The sequence below is a fragment of the Elephas maximus genome, chromosome 7 (assembly GCF_024166365.1).
Source record: "Elephas maximus indicus isolate mEleMax1 chromosome 7, mEleMax1 primary haplotype, whole genome shotgun sequence".
Lineage (NCBI taxonomy): Eukaryota > Metazoa > Chordata > Mammalia > Proboscidea > Elephantidae > Elephas > Elephas maximus.
This window is the reverse complement of record NC_064825.1, coordinates 19,762,935-19,779,188: the sequence shown is the minus strand read 5'-3', so window position 1 is coordinate 19,779,188 and position 16,254 is coordinate 19,762,935. Positions and strand designations below refer to the sequence as shown.

Genomic DNA, 16,254 nt, shown 5'->3' with positions numbered 1-16,254 from the left:
CCGACCCCCAAGTGTCTCTGAGGAAAACGTGTCTCTGTTCCCTAGAGCGTGCTGGTGGGTGGGTTCTGCAGAGGGACCATGGGTACCCAAAGTTTTTGGTTGTAAGGACTGGGAGGTAGCAGTTATCTTTGGACCCCTGTCGCAGGTGGCTGGGTGACCTGAGTGGAGTTTCCAGTCCTTAGGTCCTCGATGTGGGTAGCTGAGGACCTTGTTTAATAGGCAAAGCAATATCAAACATCAATTAACCACCTCTCCACCTCACAGCTGAAATGGTTGGAGTTTGCCAACAAGAGCCTATTCTCCCAAAATAGGCCCACACATATCCATGCAGAAGGGAAAGGTGCTCAAGCTCCACGGATGGTTTATGCCTGGACAGGAGCCGCTTCTGTCCTGAGCTCACCTGGTTAATGGAGCTTGCAAATTATCTTTTCCCCCCACTTTAAAATTTTTTCCTTTCCCAAGGCCGGAAAGATGGCTCAAGGTGCTCACCAGGGTCTATCTCAGGCCCAGGGATTCAACTGCTGAAGCTGGCTTGGAGGTGGGGAGGGTGCGCCGTAAAATATACGGAAGTACTTAGCTTTCACCGAGAGCGCCGTTCTCCTCAGGTTCCAGAGGTGTTAGTAGGCTGTGTGGCTGGCTGCGTCTCCCTGAGAAAACTGTGGCTGAATGCTAGTACCAGCCCGCCACTGCTGCTCGGGGAATGGTGCCTGAGGGCTCCCCGCAATTCAGGCCCTGTAACTCCTCTCCACTTCTGAACGGTCTCTTCCTTCCCCTGCCCCTCAGTTCGTTGTCTAAGCTTGTCTTTGATGCTCAGGGCTCCCAGCTTGTCACAAATATACTCGTTTTACTTGTTTTTTCGGGTCTTTGTTGTAAAGAGGGCTCGCCGGAAGCATCTGTCTATTCTGCCGTCTTGGCTCCAATCTTCCATCTTCTTTTGATGCTTCCTGTGTCGTTTAATATTTTCTGCATAGAATCCTTCAGTATTACAACTCGAGGCTTGAATTTTTCTTTTGGTTCTTTCAGCTTGAGAAATGCTGAGTGTGTTCTTCCCTTTTGGTTTTCTATCTCCAGCTCTTTGCACATGTCATCATACTACTTTACTTTGTCTTCTCAAGTCATCCTTTAAAATCTTCTGTCCAGCTCTTCTACTTCATCATTTTTCCATTTTGCTTTAGCTACTCAAAGTTCAAGAGCAAGTTTCAGAGTCTCTTCTGACATCCATTTGGGTCTTTTATTTCTCTCCTGTCTTTTTAATGACTTATTGCCCTCTTCAGGTATTATGCCTTTGATGTCATCCCATGACTCCTCTCATCTTTGGTCATTTGTGTTAAACGTGTCAAATCTCTTTTTGAGGTGGTCTTTAAATTCAGGTAGGATTTACTCAGGGTTGTACTTTGGAGTTTGTTCACTTGTTCTAACTTAACATGGGGGAAGGAAAAAGCATCTTAGGTCTAAAATGTCAATCAGAGCATTGTGGCAGCTTTATTTAAAAATTATAGCTAACATTGCTTCATAAGTCATTTCCTAAGTAGCAAAGTCACTATGAGGAATACTACCCAGCCACTTTAATCAGCACTAAACCTTTAACTATTTTATACCACGTGTAATAATTACCAACAAGTACTGATAAGCATTATAGTGTAAAATGGTCCCAAAACTGAATTGAAGTTAATTGCTATAATCCTGTGTGATTGTAGAGTATAGGGCTTTACTCTGTAATTTTAAAACCTGGAGTGGCTTAAGTATTAAAGTTGCAGTGACACTAAGAACTCTGTTACTAAAGGAAAAAAAAAAAATCAAATGGCTCATGAAACATTTTTCTCTAATGGTGCACTTTTTTTTAAAATCTCAGTTCCTTGCTTTGAAACATATCGTTCTCGAATCTAGCCAGCAGTAATGCTGTACATAGTTGCTCGAATTATCAGGCATTAAGCAGGATTGAACTCTGGGTGGAGAGCTATATAGAAAACCAGTTCCATTGTTAACCCATCATCCCAATATGGCATTTGGGTGAAAGATACTTGGCTTTCCTTTGGGAAAACTGAAGATTTCCCACATTGGACATAGAAAAATTGAACTAAGAATGTATCCCTGCACGCTGGTGTAGCTGCATCTGTTTCCATAGGGAGAATAATGGACAATAATGTGGTGTACTATAGGAAAGAATTGCACCATATTTATGGGCCAAAAGAGAAAAAGTGAACATTGCACATCTTCAAATTTCTTTAAATTTAAATAGTCGGAAGTATTTTCATTTTAGGGAATTATTTGAATTTTTTTTTTCAGATCAGGAAATAACTTCCGGATCAGTAAGCTCTTAGAGCAAGATGAGTACCAAGTATATGTCAGACCTTGTTTTAAGGATTAAGAATCTATCAGTTAGCAACACATCACACCTTTGTCCTGTCATGGAGCCTTAAGGTCTAGTGGTAGAGACAAACAATAAATAGAATAAATTAGTAAAACTCATCATATTTTAGGCAGTGATAAAGCAAGAAAGGTAGATAACAACCGTCAAAGTGAGAGGCGCTGAGCTGTTACATCTCTCTCCAGGGAAGACCCTTTCGTAATGGTGATACTTAAGAAAAGACCCAGAGTAGGTGAGAGCACAAGTCATGCAGGGAGAATCCAGGATGAGGGAACAGCAAGTGCAAATATCCTGAGGTAGGAATGCATTCATTGTGTTTGACAGCCATCAAGGGGTTCCGTGTAGCTAGAACAGAGTGAGCAAGGCAGAAGGTAGTAGGAGGTGAGAAAGATGAGGGACCAGATCATGTAGGGCCTAGTAGATTGCTGCAGGCTCTTTGGGTTTTACCAGCATGAGGTGGGAAGCCACTGGAGGCTTTTGAACAAAGGAGTTAAATGGCCTGACTAAATTTTTAGTAGGATATTTCTGACAGTGCTGAGAATAGGGAGAAAGTAAAAGTAGGGAGACGAGTTAGAATAACTCAGATAGGAGTAATTTATGGCTTAAACCAGGATGGTCACAATGCAGGTCTAAGAAGTGGTTGAATTCTAGTTGTATGTTGACTCTAGAGGCACCAGGATTTGGCGATGGATTGCTTGCGGAGTGCGAGAGAAAGGTAAGAGTTAAGGTAAACTCTTAAGTTGTTAGGCCTGAGCACCTGGAACAATGGCACTGCCATTTAAGGAGATGGCTTTGCTCTGAGAGAAGCTGTCTGCACATTTTACATATATTATTTCTCATTCTTCCTACCTTGCTAAGGTATAGGTATGCCACTTTCACAGATGAGATTCCTAAAACTCAGATACATAGCAGTTTCTCTTGAGTTCACAAAGTGTAAGAGCTGCAAGTTTTTTATTCCAAGACACTCTGTACCCTTCACCGCTCTCCCTTCCATGTTGTTCTTTCTCACACACGGTAAATGTTGCAAACTTGCATGGTATGTAGTCTGTCGCCATTAAGTTGATTCCGACTTATTGTGACCCTATAGGACAGAGTAGAACTGCCGCATAGGGTTTCCAAGGAGCACCTGGTAGATTTGAACTGACAACCTCTTGGTTAGCAGCCAAGCTCTTAACCACTGTACCACCAGGCCTCCTGCATGGTATATGGAGACGTGCAATTAATTATCTTAGCATTGGAAAGCGTACAAACTTAGAAGCAAATCACTTAATAATAAAATCTGAATTTTTATTTGTTTCTTTACTTTAGGACCACTTGGTTTTACCTGGATTAAACATTATTGTACTTATGATAAAGGAAGTAAAACATTTACCATGAGCGTTTCAGAAATGAAATCCAGTGGAAAAATGGTGAGTTGGTTTATTTATTTATTTGTTTTAAACAGAGTTTGTAATTTAAGTAAAGGAGGTAAAATAAACAAACATAAAAATCGCATCTGCTTCCTTTCTACTAGCAGGTCCACAGTTAAAAAAAAATTGAAAAGTTGAGACTGTTTTCTCTCACTTCAGTGACCTTAGTGACTTATAAAGAGTTAGTCATGGTTTTCCTTTAACTTGGCTATGAAATATCTATAAGCAGTTGAGTTAAATATAGAGATCACTGCCCCTTTGTTTCACATTCCCAGCCACTGAATTGTTTATCCTGTGCTGTTGGGTAGCCAGCAGCCAGGAGGGGATTGTCAGTACCTGGACCTGGCTCAAGGATTCTGAGTCTTTCCCTCAAGTGGCTTTTGTGGGAGATGGCATTTGCCCCTGAATGCCACTTCCTCTTCCACAGGGCTGTGTACTGTTTACTGAAATGCCGGGCAACATGATTTCCCAGAAGAAACCAATTGGTGCTCATTTATCCCAAAAGTAAATTGGTCACTGATGTTTCACATGGCTAGTGAACAGTACAGAACACAGTGTACTTTGTTTGAGGAAGTGTTGCAGAGAGCAACACCTCTGCTGCATGTAGTATGTAATCTTTTTGTGAGTTAAGATATGAATATGGCCAAAGATTGAATTTAAGAATTAGATAACTAATCTTCTAAGACTCAACATCCAAGAACCTTAGAGCTGGGAGTTTTCCTAGAGTTGATTTAGTCTGGCCTTCTCTTAACAGATTAGGAAATAAAGTTTGTGGAAAGTAGGTGACTCCCCCAACTAATTTGTGGCATAGATGGTTGTACAGGTGACTGTTGCTCTCACTTAGATACCTGCTCAAATGCATCAGCTGAAACTTATTGTGCTCGGGCATTCATTAAAACCTAATAATTCAAACTGAGAGACATAAAATAAATAGAACATACCAGAGAAAAAGAAACCTTAGATTGTTACCATCAGAAGAAGTTATTAAGTGCTATGAACAAACCTAGTTTCTACTCTCTGGGTTTCATAGTAGTAGATATTGCCAGCATGTCAGCCTACGTGACAGTAGCTAATAATATAAGCAGACCGTGCCAAAGTTCTGTAAATAAATCTATGAGACTTGCAATCAAAAATAGAATAACCAGGCATTACCACTGGGTAAATGCTTCTTTAAAATATACTGGCATCTTTTAGGTATGGAAGAGTATTCCTATGAATTGGGTCTGTGTTGGATCCTGTCTAAAGAGTTTTAATACTAGAGTAGCAGTTATCAGCAAAGCAATCACATGGTACGTATGATAGTGATAGCAGTGTAGCAGGCCTTTGGAGACTTTGAGCTAGGCTCTAATATAGGGCCCTAACGTGCTCATGTGTGTATGCACACACACACACACATTTTACTAATCTCTTAGTGAGCTAGGGAATTATAATTCATAATAACATTGTTGTATCCTTACGAACACTATATATCGAATTATGACATTATAGACCTCTAGATTTATAAATAAGCATATAAAAAAAAGCATATAGAAGGGTACTAAACAGGCATGTCATAAAATTCTTTGAATAAAATATGTATGTGTGATTATTAATACATGATTTGATATTATAATTGGCCACCTAAGATTTGGAAAGAAATCTTTGTGCTAATACGATATTGGAGTGTGATTGTGACATTTACCCATAAGCTATGCTTAGTAAACATTTTAATGCAGCAACTTTAGATAGTAGATTTATTATATTTTTATATTTTAAATTAATTGTCAACATTCTTATTTCAGAATGGCCTTGTTACTAGCTCACCAGAAATGTTTAAATTAAAATCTTGTATCCGACGAAAGACAGATTCCATTGATAAGCGATTCTGCTTTGACATAGAAGTAGTTGAAAGGTTTGAGCTTTTCTTTTCTCTATTTTTTTAATAAAATGAACTGTTTCTCTTTCTGTCTATGCTACAAATATGAGACAGCATAACAGTGCTTGTTTTTCAGTTTCTGTGTTTTAAAACAGTATGCGTGTTCGTTTCATTCTTTCACACATTTATTCAGCAAATATCAATGCATGATATTTTCAAAAAGCAAACCAGACACACAAAACCAAGAAAAAGTCACATTGCCCAAAGAAGAAATCTGGAAAATCACTATAAATGACTGTATTAGGGGAAAGTGCATGCACTGGAGTTGAGGTCCCTGTCGCAATGAAGGAACTTCACAATGTTTTTCACAGGCTTTTGGACCCTGGTAATCTCGCTTCTAAGGAATAGTAAGGCACACAGGCTTCCTTCAGTCAGCTCAGGGTCGGTGCAGTATGGGATACCTACTGTGTGCGGAATGCTATCCTGGACACCCTTCTTAGCTATAGGATATTAGAGAGACGTAACTATTGTACATCTGAGTTTATAATCTAATGAGATTATTTAGGTCTACACCTGTATGGTATCAGCACGAGTAGAATAAAAATAAAGTAAGAACAAAAAGTATGCTTTTTGCTCTCCGTTCTGCTCCTTGATTGTTTTCCCCCTCTACATTTCTACCACACTCCTCTGAATACTCCAGCTTATTTTGTGTTTGCGTCTGCGTATACACACCATATATACTGTTGTGTACTGTGTATTTTATAGCTTGTAACTATCTAGCAGAGCAAGGCCCAACTTCTTATGCTTCTTCAAAGTTGTGTTGGCTATTTGGGCTCTGTGTTCTTTCTTACTGTTTTTAGGATCAGCTTATGAAGTCTCCTATCATCCCCTTTTCCCCAAAAAATCCTCTGGGATTTTTGACAGGAGTTGCATTAAAGTTGTAAATTAATTGGGGGAGAATTGACCTCTCCTTAAAGATTTTAAATATCTTTATTATTATTATTTTTTTTTAATTTTTTAGATTTCTTGCTGGGTACCCTCTTTTCATTGCAGTTTTGGATATGACATTATAGACCTCTAGGTCTATAGGCCCAGCACATGGTAAACAGCCAACAAATGTTGATTGCCATTATTAAGTTTATTACTGATATTGAATGTCATGATTAAAATGGTGGATAGATGAGATGATGGTACATTTATTTCTCTTGATTATATATAAATGATTATATACATTTTCCTTTCCCTGTCATTCTAATGGCTTGTTTTTTTATTTACAGAAGAGATAAGTCTCTCTGTTTTCAGTCTTTCCAGAATTGTAATCATGCAATTTATATAATGAAAAGTTTCTTAATGTTTCTCTTCACAGAGAATTTCATGTTGAAATTCATTTTCTCAGCTGCCTGCACAGTTTAATTTGTTAATGCCACTCTTCCTAGGATTTCATATATTTGTCTTTCTTAGACCCTCCCATCCCCTTTTTTTCTTTTTTTTCCCTTTCTTTTGAAAAACATCCTCAAATAACTATCTCAGAATAGATGTATGGAACATAATTGTTTTTAGGTGAATCAGTTTTAATATTGTGATCATGGTACAGATAAAAACTTTGGCTTTAGTGTCTTTTTAGTAATTAAGTAGTTACGGTATGAGGCTTTCCGTACTGTACATAGTCACCGTGATTTGTTTTTATGACTATGTTATATCACATGGGGGGGCATATACTTAATCATTCTCATTTTGTGGAATATTTAGATGGTTTTGAAATGTGTGAATATAGCTTTTTCTTCCTTTTTGGTCATTTTAGAAAAAAAAGTAGTTTAAAACTAGCCATCTTCAAACGGTCTTGTACCTAAAAAATGTAATGATTTTACCACTTGCAATTATTAGAGTTAAAAATGTTTTAGGGTATGTGCCCACAGTGATTCCTATGAAAGATACTTATAGGTCAGTCATTTTCTTTCATTCTTTCTCATTCGTTCTTTTTTCTCCTCTTGTCTACCTTTTTTATTTGTCTCTTTTTCTTTAAATTTTACCTTTATAGTTAATTAAGAATTTAAAAAATAATACATTTTTAAAGAGCTTAAGGAATTAATTGAATATATTAAATATTTGTTTTTAATAGGCATGGGATCATCACATTGCAGGCCTTCTCAGAAGCTAATAGGAAACTTTGGCTCGAAGCCATGGATGGGAAGGAGCCGGTAAGAATATGACACATCTTGTATTTCAGGTTTTATTGTTACTTCTGATAACTGCAAAGTATATCTGAATTTTTTTTTTTTTTGATATGCCTGTAATGTAATTGAAAATGTTAAAGTAGCAAATCAGAGGAGTGGAGACTTACTGTCTTCCTAGCACAAACCTTCTTATTTGTTTCTTATTTTTTAATTCTTTGTAACCATCAATTTAGCTGCACTTAGTAGATTACATTATTCAATAAATAATTATCGAGTGCCCACACTGTAATCAGAGTGATGAACAAGTTTCAGAGTAAGAACTGATCCTCTAGCTTAGACCATTTTTTAAAAGCATAATTTGATAAATCTGCCTTAGTATGCCGTTTCCCCCTCCATCCCCACCCCTATTTTTCTGACAGTTGTTTTGACATTGATATGATAACATACTTACAAATATTAGGGTGGCTTATGTGAAAAGAGAATAAATTGTTGGTCACCGTCTGTGTACTTTATGAAGGACACTGTGCTAGATGGGCAGAAGGGTGAGCACACAGTGCCATGTCCCTTGGGAGCCTTCAGACGGCAAAGAGTCTACGAACAACCCAAAGCAAACTACCTGCGCTGTAACAACAGTGCTACACGGAGCGTGGCCCCTGGACACATACCAGCCCTCCCTCAGGCTGTGTTAGCCGTCCACAAGAAGATGTGTCCAGAAGTTGAGATAAAGCCTTTCACAAGTTTTATAGCGATTTGACAAAGTCATTTTAAGTCTGTTGAATTTAATAATAAAAAAAAAAGTAGGCTTTGCATCTGTTCTTTATTGTGTTTTCTAGTTCAGTTTTATCTTCTTTTACAAAAATGTCCATGGCATATTAAAAATGAAAAAATAAAAGGAATAATAACAACAAAAAAAACTTGTCTCTTCATCACAAATAGTTGAGAAGCCCTGAGCATTATATAAGACAATGTGATGTGTCAACAAGCACAAGTGAGGATTGTGCTCATTGAGAACAAACACTAAGCAGACGTGGAAAGTATACTCAGAGCCACGCAGGGATGAGAACAGAATGCAGAAATCATAGGGAAAGGGCTAGAACTGTGCACAAGGCAGAGCAGCCAGGGACAGAATGGCGTGGGAGGCAAGGCTGGTGACAGAGTAGAAAGAAGTTGCTATGGAAATAGCAGCCGTTGGACCTTGAAAGCAAGACTCTGCCTTTGTGTGTCACCTTGCCAATCTTTCGTGCTGAGTCATTAACTGCTAATAATTGATTGACACCCTTTGTTTTTTAGATTTACACCTTGCCTGCCATTATTAGCAAGAAAGAAGAAAGTAAGTTATTTTAATAATTATTATTTTTATCATGTAGCTATTTTTATCACAAAGTGATTATGTGACATTAATTTTATAAAATAGGCATTAGCTCTGGGGAAATAATAGTAACATACTTGTATTAGTTTCCTAAGGTTGCCGTAATAAATCACCACAGACTGGGTGGCTTAAAACAATGGAAATTTATTCTCTCACAGTTCTGGAGGCCAGAAGTCTGAAATCAAGGTGTTAGCAGAGCCACGCCTTCTCTGAAGGCTCCGAGGAAGGATTCCTTCCTTGCTACTTCCGTCTTCTGGGGTTCGTAGGCATCCTTTGGTTTATGGCAGCGAAATTCCAACCTCTTCCTCCGTCTTCACATAGCTGTCTTCCCGATGTTCTTCTTTGTGTTTCTTCTCCCCTTTTTATATGGACACTGTTCTCATTGTGTGCTATCCAGTGGATTCTGACTTAGGAACCGTATACGACAGAGTAGAACTTTTCCATAGGGTTTCCTAGGCTGCAGTTTTTACAGGAGCAGGCCTCCAGGTCTTTCTCCCACAGAGCCACTGGGTGTGTTTGAACTGCCAGCCTTTTGGTTAGCAGTTGAGCACTTAACCATGGCACCATCAGGGCTCGTTATGTGAACACTAGTCATATCGAATTAGGGCCCAGCCTACTCCAGTATGACCTCATGTTAACCTAAGTAATTCGTCTGCAAAGACCCTATTTCCAAATAAGGTCCCATCCACACAGGTGCCAGGGGCTAGGCCTTCAACGTATCTTTTTAAGGCACACAGTTAAACCCATAACAATACCATTGACCTTTTGGTACAACAAATTTGAAATCTTCAGGCAAAGATTATTCTCATGCTAGAACCAGAACAGGTGTTACGGTAGCCAAAATTAATTTTTATTTCTTTGGCGTTTATTTACTTACAGGTACTTGTGTTATACCAGAAATGGACTTGAGGCAGTTGATATTTAGTTTGATTTTTGTGGCTTCTTTATCTTATTTTCTCTGCTCTAATTTTCTCGGAAGTGCAAGATTGAAAACACGAATGTGCAGGAACATAAAATCAGTGACACATGTTACTATATGTAGGAAAACATGTTTTCACTGAATTATTATTGAATCCTTGGAATAAAACCATTCTTTATAAATGTTTTTTTTGTGTGTTCCATTATGTCCAGAATCTAATCACCTGCCACCTTCTTGCTACCTTTCATCCTTAGTTCATTTAAGGTATTTTCATCGCACTTGATTCACATAGCTCATTCCACACTTAAAATTGGTTTGTATCTTTCTAGGATTATGTGTGTATTTTTAAGGCAATTTTGAGTTTTTTCGAACTCGATTGACTTTCTCTCATGACTCCTAAATTTATTTTTGAAACAGACTTAATAGCCCTGACTTTTACATTGCTGTTAAAATACAAGTTAGAATGAAGTAAAAAGAAAAACTGGGGACAGCACTCATTTGAAAGTCATATCGAGTATATGAAAAGGCTTACCATCTTAACTGATTTCAGAAATTAATGAAAAGAAAATAATGTGATTTAAAATATCTTTCAATGTTAGATTTTTTTTTTTAATTTTCAGTTTTATTGCTGCATTTCTTTATTTTTTAATGGTAGTAAAATTCACATAACATACAATTTACCATTTTAAAGTGTACAATTCAGTTGTATTTAGTGTATTCACAATGCTGTATAACCATCACCTCTCTCTAGTTTTAAAACTTATTTTATCACCCCAGAAAAACACCCTCGCACCCATTAAGTAATCATTTTCCTTTCTCTCCTCCTCCCATCCCCACTAATCTGCTTTCTTTCTCTATGAATTTGCCTACTCTGGATATCTCATATAGAAAGAATCCTACAACATGTGGCCTTTTATGTCTGGCTTCTTTCATTGAGCATAATGTTTTCAAGGCTCATCCAAGTTGTAGCATGTATCAGTACTTCATACCTTTATCTGGCCACATAATATTCTACTGTATGCATATAGGACAATTTGTTTATCTGTTCTTCCATTGATGGACTGGTATTTCTCTCTTTACTGGTGATCAGGGAAAGTGATTAAGACTCTTTCAACATCTTATCAGACAGATTTGCATTTCTGACAGCTGAAATCTTCCTAAGCACCTAACAACTTTTGTGATCTAGTAAATCGGCATATAAACGCAAAGATCAACAGCCCTTAAGGATTCTAAACATAACAACAAATTACACAAAATTGCATAGTAAATTCAGAAGGTCTTACTACAAGGTAGAAACCCAACTTAGCCAAAATTGTACTTCTTTTTGGTTGTTTTTGTGCTTTCCTGGGGATTCAACTTTGTTCAGTCAAATAGTCATTGCTCTGTTAAAAAAAAAAAAAAAATTTTCAGGACTGCAGCATGTGCTACCAATAAAAGAAACATAGGCATAGGCCTGAATGCAACTTTCAGAACTAAGCTGCCAGTGACTGTGGGATGGGTTTCTTGGTACTGCCAGCTCTCATGAGCGAGACCTTCTAAACATTCCTCAACCCAACCAACATACAGTGGAGTGCCTTTCCCTGAAATGACCTGCCTTTCACACTGCCTAGAGGGCTTGCCACATCCTCACATTTTAGTTTTGTGTCTGTGTCTTAGTTTTGAATGTCCTACTACATTAAGACCTAAATTTTCTTAAATGGAACTTTGCATCTCTTACTCAGGCTGTTACTTCACGCCTTTTTCTTTGCCATGTGACTTACCAGCCACCATTTTTCTAGTGATTTAATTGTCTCATAGGACATATCAGGAAGGCCCACAGTATTCCAGATACTGTTAACTTAAGAGCAGAAACAGGGCGTGTTTTCTCCCTAGTGATGCGTCCAGAATTTTGTTTGTTGTTGTTACAGTTCAAAAGTATATTTCAATGGTGCCGAAGTGATCAGGCCTCTTTCTTGAGTCTTAGATAAGTCAAGCAAGCTCATCATGTTGAGTTTGGAGCAGGTCATATCTTTCTTTATGTTCAGCCTGTCTGCTGCTTTTCTGTATCTCATCCTGTTTTTGGTATCTTGTGACTCTTTTTATTTGACATTAGACTCCCCCCAATTCTTTCACAATTGCTATTTGAAACTAGTGCTGACCTTGATTCTTTTATCATCTTGATAAATGTTTCTTTATATCCTCTATAATTCAGATGAATTTTGCCAATCCTAAAATGTTCTTGCTGTCCTTCGGATACTCAATTTCGCTTGAAGTATGTGTGTGTGTGTGTCTGTTTGAACAGCTAAAGATGATACAGTTTAGGATGATGAAATATAAAATTCAGGTAGAAAATTCTTTGAATGCCATCCATTAGAAGGAGTCATAATGTCTGTGCTTTCACTGAGAACCTTGAAAGCTATGGACAGAGTACAAACTATCTGTTCTTAGGTGCTGTCAAGCCGATTTCTGCTCATAGCAACCCCATGTGACAGAGTAAAACTGCCCCAAAGGATTTTCTAGGATGTTTTTTTTTAATCTTTATGGGAGCAGATTGCGAGGTCTTTCTCCCATGCAGCCAGAGCTTCTGGGTGGGTTTGAACCGGCAACCATTTGCTTAGCAGTTGAGTACTTCACCATTGTGCCACCAGGGCCCCTTAAGGGCCCTCTAAACCCATTGCTGTCGAGTGGACTCCAACTCACAGCGACCCTATAAGACAGGGTAGAACTGCCCCGTATGGTTTCCAAGGAGCAGCTGGAAGATTCGAAGTGCTTATTTGAAGCAACGGAGCTCTTAACCACTGTGCCACCAGTGGTTCTTTTCTTGAAGTTGGAAGACTTTGAGAATTAATTTATTTTTAGGATAGTAATGATTATCATCAGTATTAAACAGACGACATTTAGTTAAAATCAAAACTAAACTTTTTCTCAGGCTATACCAATGGGGATATTTTGTTAAAGAATAGCTCACTAATAGTTCTTCATCATTCTGCCATTTGAACTGGTTTTTCAAAGATACAAATTATCTTTCTTGGCCCAACTTTCTCATGCCAAGACCTCCACCTTGTGACTAGTCATTAACGGGCGCAAAGGCAGCTAATGTTTCCCCTAAGCTTTCTTTCTCTAGATGTTCTCTCTTGGTACCCTGGGCCTTATCCTCATTCAAGCATTAACTTTCCCTGATGACCCTTCAGTTGTTCCCTTTACGGGCGATCTGGACCAAGTAAGAGTTGTGATATCACTTGATTAGGATGAACTGGAGTATCTCTGCCAAACATCCCAGCAAACCTTTAAGGTACAGCCTGGTGCTTAGCTCTGGCTCTGCCACGCAGTTCAGCTCAACAAGTATTCTGTTGTGCACCTACTTTATTCCAGGTACTGTGAATTAAATGGGTTTGGAGCAGAAGAAAATTTCTAAGTTTTCCAGCACTCTAAATTTCTGCCGCAATGTTTCAGTGACTTTTCCCTCATGTATGCCTAGGGAATGTATTTTCCCCAGCAATAAACCAATAAAATAAAATAAGGTCATTCCTCTTGTCACAAGCAATGGCCATCTGTCATGAATGTTTTTGAGCTTTATACTGTTGTTTAGATAGTTTAGTTCTGGAAGTTCTCAGACATCTCTAGATTATATCCTCCTTATTCACCCTGTCCTCCCCCAGGCCTTTGATCAAATACAGTTTTGTTTCCATCATAGAGAGACAGGAAGAGGGTCATAGGTCAAGTGCTCTTCAAGGGTAGCGCTAGAGAAAGAATAATATGGGCCAGGACTGTAGAAATGTAACTAACTGCTCTTCCTTCGGGGACATGGGAAAAGGTCCAGTGGGTATCATGAACACTGGTCAATGTTTAAAAAAAATTCCAGTTGCCATTAGTCAGTTCTGACTCATGGAGAACCCATACGTGTGTTCCATAGGGTTTTCAGTGGCTGATTTTATGGAAATAGATTGCCAAGCATTTCTTCCTAGGCCTCTCTAGGTGGACTTGAACCTCCAAACTTTGGTTGCACCAACCAGGGACTCCATCTAAATACTCATTGGTTTTTCTATTTCTTTCAAGCTATATATAGTTAGGGATTAGTTTTTTTGTCTGTGATAGGGGACCTTTTAATCTGAAATGGCAGATTAGAAAAGTGAATTATTGCTTTGTTTTGTCAAGCCTGAGAATGTACTGTAAGGCCAAGTAAATTACATCTGTAAGGACATGCTGAGTTTTTTAATTACTAGGAAGTTGAAGGTACAAGGACTTTTGCTTTGTTACCTGTATGTAAGACTATTCTTTTTCTTTTCCTCGTGGTTGTTTGAGTTCCGTTGAGATTAATAGCTTTTGTGCTGCTAAGCTGCATTATGGAAACATTATTTGGATCTCAGTGAAAGCTTTAGCCCTGAAGAGTTTCCTGAGGGGGGAAAAATAATGTTTAGATATACCTTTGACTGAATAAATTAAGTTCTTTAGGTTAATCTGGCTTCCGCTCTACCCCTGAAGGCCAAGCATCATTAATATTATAGGGTTTCAATTCCTGGAAATTTGGTAGTATCTGTCTTCTTGGTATCCCTGTGATCCTCCCTAAATTTGGGGGATCCAGGGCAGGGGCATGGACTGGGGAGAAGTTCACAAGTAGACCGTGAGCACTAACCCAGCAGAAGCAGTCAGAGAAAGTACTTGAGCAAGCCTGGTGCAAACCTGTAACTAAACTAGAAAGGCATGGATCAATAAGCGTTTTATTGGCTGCCTATTCTGAGCCAGTCCTTGAGCCCTGATTCTGCAATGCAGATTTCTCCTGTGTGAGATGGAGAGCTCCACTTTCTACTCTTGCAGCAGGAGTACCTTGACCTCTATTAAAGGAGAATTATAATACACTGTCAGCCTTTGTATAGATGTAATTTGATTTAGTAATAACCCTTTCTATTGACATTTCATTTCAACATGAGGAGTTCCCAGTTTTTCTTTTTTCAAGCTGTGTTGTTGTTGTTAAGTGCCCTAGAGTCCACGTCAATTCACAGCAACCCCATGTGACAGAGTAGAACTGCCCTATAGGATTTTCTTGGCTGTAATCTTTACGGAAGGAGTCCTGGTGGAGCATTGGTTAAGCATTTGGCTGCTAGCCAAAAGATTGGTAGTTCAAACCCGTCAGTCTCTGCTTGGGAGAAAGATGTGGCAATCTGTTTCTGTAATATTATTTAAAAAAAAAAAAAAAATTGCCATCGAGTCGATTCTGGCTCATAGCAACTCTGTATACAGTCTTGGAAACCGTGTGGAACAGTTCTCTGTCCTGTAGGGTGGCTATGAGTCAGAATTGACTTGACGGCACACAATAACGATCTTTGCAGAAGCAGATAGCCAGATTTTTCTTTCATGGAGCTGCTGAGTGGGTTGGAGCTGCTGAGTGGGTTCAAACCGCTGACTTTTTGGGTAGCAGCTGAGTGATTCACTTTTGCACCACCAGGGCTCCTTTGAAGCTATACCCAGCCCAGTGCCCTCGATAGAGAACCTATTTTAGTTGAACTCTCATTAGCACTGACATATTCAGTATAGTAACCCCTTCATGGCTTTGGAAGATTGCTCGTTTTTCTTTTGTTTATTTATCTATTTTTATTGTACTTTAGGTGAAAGTTTACAGCTCAAGTTAATCTCTCATATAAAATTTTATACACATATTGTCATGTGACACTAGTTACAATGCCTACAATGTGACAGCACACTCCCCCTTTCCACCACGGGTTTCCCATGTTCATCCAATCAGCTCTTGTCCTCTCCTGCCTTCTTATCCTGCCTCCAGAGAGGAGCTGCCTATTTGGTCTCATGTATCTGCTTGAACTAGGAAACATACTCTTCGTAAGTATTATTTTATGTTTTATAGTCCAGTTTCTAATGTTTGTCTGAAGAGTGGGCTTTGGGAGTGGTTTTAGTTCTGGGTAAACATAGCATCCGGCAGCCATGGCTTCGGGGGTTCCTCCAGTCTCAGACCATTAAGTCTGATCTTTTTATGTGTGTTTGAGTTCTGTTCCATACTTTTCTCCCACTCTGTCAGGGACTCTCTGTTGTGTTCCACTTGAATGTCTTCTTTGGTGAAGTGTCTGTTCATATCCTTTGCCCATTTTTTATTTGTCTTTTTGTTGTTGTGGTATAGTAGTATCTTGTAGATTTTAAAGATTATACCGTTAGGGGGTTTTTGTAGCCAAAT

The 16,254-nt window shown here is 38.7% G+C and overlaps 1 protein-coding gene across 2 annotated transcripts in view; it reads left to right on the top strand.

Annotated features, from left to right (window-relative positions):
• Window positions 1-16,254, top strand: part of ARHGAP42 (Rho GTPase activating protein 42) — a 321,223-nt gene that overhangs the window by 272,253 nt on the left and 32,716 nt on the right. For both annotated transcript variants that reach the window (XM_049889483.1, XM_049889482.1), the window contains 4 exons: window positions 3,677-3,777; window positions 5,559-5,668; window positions 7,752-7,830; window positions 9,097-9,136. In XM_049889483.1, the coding sequence (XP_049745440.1) occupies window positions 3,677-3,777; window positions 5,559-5,668; window positions 7,752-7,830; window positions 9,097-9,136 (330 nt within the window). The remainder of the gene's footprint in view (window positions 1-3,676; window positions 3,778-5,558; window positions 5,669-7,751; window positions 7,831-9,096; window positions 9,137-16,254) is intronic.